Here is a 6,863-nt window from a genome sequence, read left to right as displayed (position 1 = left end):
CGGTCACAAACTCCTCTGCAACTGTTTCAGGCTGGACATAAGGATGAACTTCTTTACTGTCCGAGCCACCAAAGTTTGGAACAGACTGCCGCCGGAGGTGGTTCAAGCACCTACTTTGAACGCCTTCAAGACACTATCTTGCTGGGATCCTATGATCCCTGCCAACTTCCTGCCCCTGGGCAGGGGTCTGGACTCAATGATCCTCCAGGGCCCCTTCCAGCCCAAACGTCTACGAAATCTATTCCATCCAAAGAGCGTCTCAAACTAGCAGGCATGTTAAGACATCCAACGATACTAACAACTAGCTTATAACTTATAGCTAATTATATGTGCCCAACTGATACAGCACAACAGGGTACACAAAGTTTCTAGCCCCAACTGGAACAAGCAGCATTAAGAGCTAGACTAATAGCTATAATCTCCTAACACAGATGCAGCTTTGTGAGTATAAAAGACTGCTCTGTACCAATACGAAACGGCATTCCCAGAGAGCAAGAGTGATCCCTATACTGGCTACACTGATGAAACTACATCCACACCCAAGCTCTGACTGATAGGGTTGTTTTAGTGAAGGCAGCTATTTTCTTCTGCAATACCTACACCACTAAAACCTTCAAGTGGAGACCAGGCCAAAGAGAAGTGAAAACTATTTAAATATGGAACTTCCTTTGTCATTCGGTCTTCCCCTCCAGGATTTAGTCCTACTTCCTCTTTCGTACAAAAGCTATTCTGTCCCCGCACTAGTAGAAAGCCAAGACTATCATCTATTTTTACCAGGGGACAACAGAATTGTTACACGACTTACAACACAGAGACTCCCTTAGCCATCAGCTATCTCTTAGACAGGCATGAAGAGCACATTGCAGACTTGCTCCCAAGTAGGGACAGCATGGAAAAGTAGAGAACCTTTCATTCATGCTAATAAAGCATCCCCAAAATTTAATTGGCCAACCCACAAACTCCCCTCATTCAATTCCTTAAGAACTTTTCTGCCATTCCAATTATAAGGGAAATAAAGTTGACCATATTATCCATCTAAAAAGAATAGCTGTGAAATGTTAACCCTTGATAAAATTACTCTTTTCTAAACGTTGTCATCTATTCTTTATACCTTCTTAAGGAATCACATCCAACTTTAAACTGTACAGCCTTCAGGTTAAACAATGCACTTGCATTTTTGTCATCTGCCTAACAGATTTTTAGAGTCAGCTAGGAATACATGTAAACCCAACCAATTATTTAAACTTAAAAGGCAGAGGGAAAACTATAATTCAGGAGAACACAGACTCAAGAGTGTTCCATTTCAGCAGTAGCTTTAATAGATTAACATAACCTTTATTATACACTGTTTGAACCCAAGATCCCAGGGAATAGTTCAATAAGTATATGCTTCAGGTTTAATGCCCTCAGCAATCTTGGAACCAGAAGTGAATCCCAAAAGGCTCATGGAGTGCATACACATAACTTAACATGTTGGGGTCTAACATGACACAACAGACAAAAATGTGCTTCTCAGGTCCCTTTGTAAGACAAGGGAAGGAATCAAATCTCTTGCTCACCACCAGTTCAGAATATAGGACTGGAAACGAATGTCTGGGCCAAAGAATCCAGCCTCTTGTTCCTGCAGGCAACCATGTCATGTAACTTCTTTTATAAAGTGATCAAATGCATGCCGTTTTCTACTCTGATGGTTAGAGACTTGATAGTTTCCACTTTTCAATGAGGACACCTCCAGATCTCATCCTAGAAAGTAGTTTAGGACATTTCTTAATTATGCACTACAATTCTGCACATGCAGCACATATGTTGAACCCTACTGCAAACCCTCTCTGTTGTTTGTTTCTTTGTTCATTATACAACTGACTAGAGAAATGACAACAGAATTCGAGAAACGCCAACTTGAAGCTGGTGGCTCTGGCACAAAGTTACAAGCTAGGGATTTACTTTAAATCAGCACTTCTCAACCAGGGCACTGTGGCACCCTGGGGTGTTGAAAGATCCTTTGAAGGGTGCCAAGGGTGAGGAGATAAGCAGATAAATGAAAGCTCAGACCTGTCCCTGCCTGACTGATCTCTTCCCTCCACAGCAAGGAAGTCAAGTACTGTCATATATAAATTAAGTTTTTGAAATTGGCTGCCACTCTTTTTACAAGGCTGATGGAGGGGTGCCTCCAAGCCAATGAGGGTAAGAACCACTGCTTCAGGTTAAAAGCCTCAGTGGTGCACCTGTAAGTGCTAAACTGCTCCAGCACACTGGAGGAACACTCACCCACTACACTGATGACAACTTCCAAAATATGAACAACCACCCCTCTTCAAAACCATGAAAACAGGCAGAGAGACTTAGAAAAACTATGACCCCTTCAAAAAATAAATGTCTCTCCCTCCACTTTACACAGACCCCCCCCACCAAACACACACACAAAACAGACCACACTATACACCAACGTACAAACTTAAAAAAAAAAAAAAAATGAAAAAAGTAAAGTTATCTAATACTTTTTACAGTAAGTTGTTGTTACTTAAGAAAAATAGAAACTCCAACATTAGGTTGACCACAATCCTTCAACAGAGTTTAACTTATAGTAAATGATTCTCTCTTATACATGTTACTGTAGCTGATGACACTACCAGAAAATGAATCAAAGAAAATATTGCAAGCCTTCAGCTAGCATCTCACAACTCATTAACATTTCCAACCTTTCCATACTGAAATCAGTAACAGACCTCTCATCAGTTTCAGCAGGAAGAGAAGTGAGCTAGAAAGGCTGGAAGTAACTGCGAAAAGGGGCTTTCCTGCCTCTAAATAACAACATGCAACATCCCTTTTGATCAAGAATCACTAATTAGTACAGAAACGTTCAACAGATCACTTGACTGCAGTATGACTGACTCTGGATGTTAAAACACCATTTTTGTTCAAATCCCTGCTACTGGAATACACAAAGTCTTATTCATTCCTCTAACGGTGCCATGACAGGACTGAAAACTGTGCTTTTAAGCTATTATGACAAGAACTAGAAAGGGAACCAGTGCCCCTCTCGACCCATGCCACTTGCTCCATGCAGGCTCAGGGAGAACTGGAGTAGCTGAATGCTCCTTTTTCCAAAATGGAATTATTTTAGAGAGGAACCTATCACATTGGTTAGGTCCATTTAGATTACTTCTCAACCAGAAAATAAGCAACTGACATTTCGTCACCATCATAGAAACTAAATCTGTAGGTGAGAGCTCACAGACTTCAAGGGTGCAGCTCTCCAGTACAACCATGCCAGCAAATCCCCCAGTGAAGATGTAACTTATACCAGTGAAAGTTCATCTCTCAGCGCAGCTGAAACGGCTCCCCCTGCACTGAATAAGCAGTTTTATAAAAAGGACTTCATCGGTACGACTGCATCAATATTAAGTTTTGGGTGGTTTTGTTTGTTTGTTTTGTTTTGTTACTGGCACAGCTACGTATTATTAGGGACTTTTTTGTGCCTTCCCTAACAAATGGCAGAAAAACAGACTAAGACAAAGGACATCCTCACATGCTCAGTCGGTCAGTGATGCAATTTGAAACATTTATTCTTTCCCAAGATTAATAGGCATGAGTCAGATTACCACTTCTCTTGTCTTTACAATAAAAGTGTACCACTGAGTGCGCTAGTAGCACCAAAGTGCTGGAACGTGAGTCAGGTGCACTCTGCATTAGCAGGTGAGAGACTATTGCCCTGTATACTACTGTACTGCTCTCAAAGCAGTCAAATATCTCCTATCAGTCAGAAAGCCTTTTCCACCTCATTTCTCACCGAGAGGGAGCCAACATAACCACGAGAAGCTGAATGAAACTTAGATCTAGACTTCAAAATTGTGATTAGCAGTGTATTTGGCAGCCGTGTTAATCCGAGACAAAAAGAAATGCAAAACTCAAACTCTTGGTTCAGAGATGAGACCTTTTATTAGACCCGCTCAGAAATCGGAATTTGTGTGTGATTTCTTAGTGGGTCTAATAAAAGGTCTCATTTCTAAACCAAGAGTTTTAGAGTTTTGCATTTCAAAATTGTGATTAGACATTAAGAAAAAAATTCTTCTTCACCTACCTACCAAAAAACCTGAGGTTTACAAGCTTCATCACTTTTGCTTATCACAACTATTGGCATTTTTGTGAAGGAAACGTAAGATTTTTTTATAAGCTGTTAGCACTTTCATGAAAGACATCTTTCACTTCCGTATAAGTTACAGACAACTCTGGATATTACGATTAAGACTCTGAACCAGGATTCAGGAGCTCAGATTCAGTTCCAAGCTCCATTACCGAATTCCTTAAGCGAGTCATTTAGCTTCTGCCTTCAAACCATCAGCTTTGGCTTCTACGTTACAGCCCTCTCTTTCACTTGTAGTTGTTACTCTTCTAATACTTTAACTAGCTGTTAGGCCAAACACACCAGAGAATAATACCCCTCATAATCTGAGCCCTCCAAGTACCTGATTAAACAAAGGGGCATATTTCTAGGCCCATGTGATCCAAGTGGAAAAACATAACGTGTTATCTGGTTTCTGGCATAAATCCGTTTCCTCCCCCCCACCCCATTTGCTTCCTGTGAATATTACCCAATATTTGCTTCAAATATTATTTTTGCTGTGACTATTGCACAATGTTTCCTTAAAAGTATTGTCATTTCTGCTCCTAGAAAGCAAATACACGTGACACAAGTGTAAATTAATTGGAAAGGAGGGAGGGGGGAATTTCCCCCAAAAATAATCAACAATTTTGAAGGATTTACTTAGCTCTGCCACTAAGCCAGAAGGGGGTGGAATTGATTTACAAGGAGGAACGTCTATAGCCACTTAACTTACAAAGCGGTGTAGTCCCTCCCATAAATCTCTCTTATTCAGGCTCTTATGCGGATACCTATCTCCAGAGGAGAAGACCACACTCATTCCCAGGGTAGGGTCATCATTTTTGTTACATTCATGCCCAAGTCTCCCAGTCTTTTCCTTTGGCTTCTGCCAGACCACTCGCTACAAAGTAATTATACACAAGGGCTGGTTCTCTCTTCATTCCTACTGAACTTCCCTGAATGGCATCTCAGTACCTACGGCCTTCACAAGCACCAGAACATGAAGTAATCCAGCTGCCTCTTCCACTTTAGTTGTCAATAGCATTGACTGTGCGAACAGAAACACTCAATTCAGACTCAAGCTGAAGTAGCTTCAAATCAAAGGGCAATCTTCACTCACTAAAGACAGATCAACAAAAGAGAGCTTTGAAATTTGGCCTCTATCATCCTTCTGCAGCCATCCTACTATTCATTAAATACAGAAGCTGCGCCGGAGAGGGAAAACCACAGTCCTAGTTAAAAAATACACGTTGCTCCACATTTATGTGCTTACAACAGAAAGGTCAGGCCTCCTTACTTAACCTTGCCTTTAGAGCTCGCTCACACACAAAAAGAGAACCTTTGCCCAGTGAACTCGACAACCAGCTCAGCAAACAGAGGCACTGGGCAACCTCTGGCAGGGATAAAGGCCAGGCAGCGTCTAGACGCTCTCCCTATGATGAAGGGCAGCATCGCATTTCTGCACTGCTCCCCCCTCACACAAAAGGGAAGGGAAAGGGTCGGATTTGTTCAAGCCCTGCAAAGAGTCCATCACCTTTGAGGCAAAGAGGGGACCCGGGGACTGCGACTCAACACTACCCACCCCCCATACAGAGCACCGTCATCTCCGAGGGGCAAAGACTCTCCCGTCCTCCACAGCCACCGACAACCCAACCCCACAGGCAGCTCGCCACTCCCCGCCCCGTTAGCTTGTCCCACCACACCCCATTAGCCTTACCCTGCCCCACGGGCACCCCATTAGCCTACCCCATAGCCACCACACAAGCCTGCCCCATAGGCACCCCATTAGCCTTACCCTGCCCCATTAGCCCCACGCCCTACAAGAACACCATTATCCTTACCCCACTGCCCCGACCCCGCGGCCGCCCAGCCCCGCTACCTGCTGTGAGGGCAGCTCCACGTGCCAAGCGCGGTTGGCGGGGCCAGCGGCCGAGCTCATGGCGGTGGCAGGCAGCGGCCCGGCAGCGCCTGCGCATCAGGGCCGCCCCCGCCCCTCAGGGCCGCCCGGGTAAGCGAGGGTTAATGGCGGCCAGCGCCGACACCGGGCCGGGCCGCCGCTAGCGGAGCCATATTACCGCAGTGCTCAGGAAGGAGGGCGGGGCGGGGCGCACGGCCCGCCCATTGGCCCCGCAGGAGGAGAGGCGGGACTCCGAGCCGCCGAGCAGGACGGCTATTGGCGGCGCGGGGCGCCCATCGCAGAGGCTCTGAACTGGCTTTGTCGAACCGCCGAAAGGGGCCCGCCCCCGCCGGCTTCTGGATTGGCTGAGCTGCTCCTTGTGGGCGGCATCAGAAAGACGGAAACTGGCTCGGATTGGCCCGCGGGGCTGTGATGGGCAGGCACCCCGTCACGTGGGGGAGCTGTTTTGGTCACGTGCCTCCGAGCGCGAGCGTCTGCGGTGAGGAGGGCGGGGGCGCCGTCGCTATGGCAACGGAGGAGCGCGGGCAGCCGGGCCTGGCGGGCGAGCGCTCCCAGCATGCACTGCGCGCCAGCTCCTGATGATCTCACCGACCCGGGGGCCAGGTTTCCCTCGGGAACGGACTGCTCCCGGCAAGCACTGCGGTCTTGAAGGGACCTGCTCACAGCATGCACTGGGCCTTGAAAAGGCCTATTCCCAGCGTGCACTGGGGCCTTGAAAGTGCCTGTTCGCAGCATGCATTGCAGTGTTAAAGAGGCGTGCTCCCAGTGTGCACTGGGGCCTGGAAGAGGCCTGCTCCCAGCAGGCACTGGGCCAGGGGCGGAGTTAAGGTTGCCCTTGATTAC

General features: G+C 46.3%; 1 protein-coding gene across 1 annotated transcript in view; it reads right to left on the bottom strand.

Moving 5' to 3' along the window:
* The window catches only part of UVRAG (UV radiation resistance associated), a 210,880-nt gene extending 204,694 nt beyond the window's left edge, over positions 1-6,186 (bottom strand). The window contains exon 1 of the mRNA XM_019524976.1: positions 5,982-6,186. Coding sequence (XP_019380521.1) covers positions 5,982-6,041 — 60 coding nt within the window. The 5' untranslated portion in view covers positions 6,042-6,186. The remainder of the gene's footprint in view (positions 1-5,981) is intronic.
* Between the last annotated feature and the right edge of the window lie 677 nt (positions 6,187-6,863).

Source organism: Gavialis gangeticus, unplaced genomic scaffold, assembly GCF_001723915.1.
Source record: "Gavialis gangeticus isolate Ggan-Ray unplaced genomic scaffold, GavGan_comp1, whole genome shotgun sequence".
Taxonomy (NCBI): Eukaryota; Metazoa; Chordata; order Crocodylia; family Gavialidae; genus Gavialis; species Gavialis gangeticus.
This window is presented reverse-complemented; position numbering and strand designations above follow the sequence as displayed.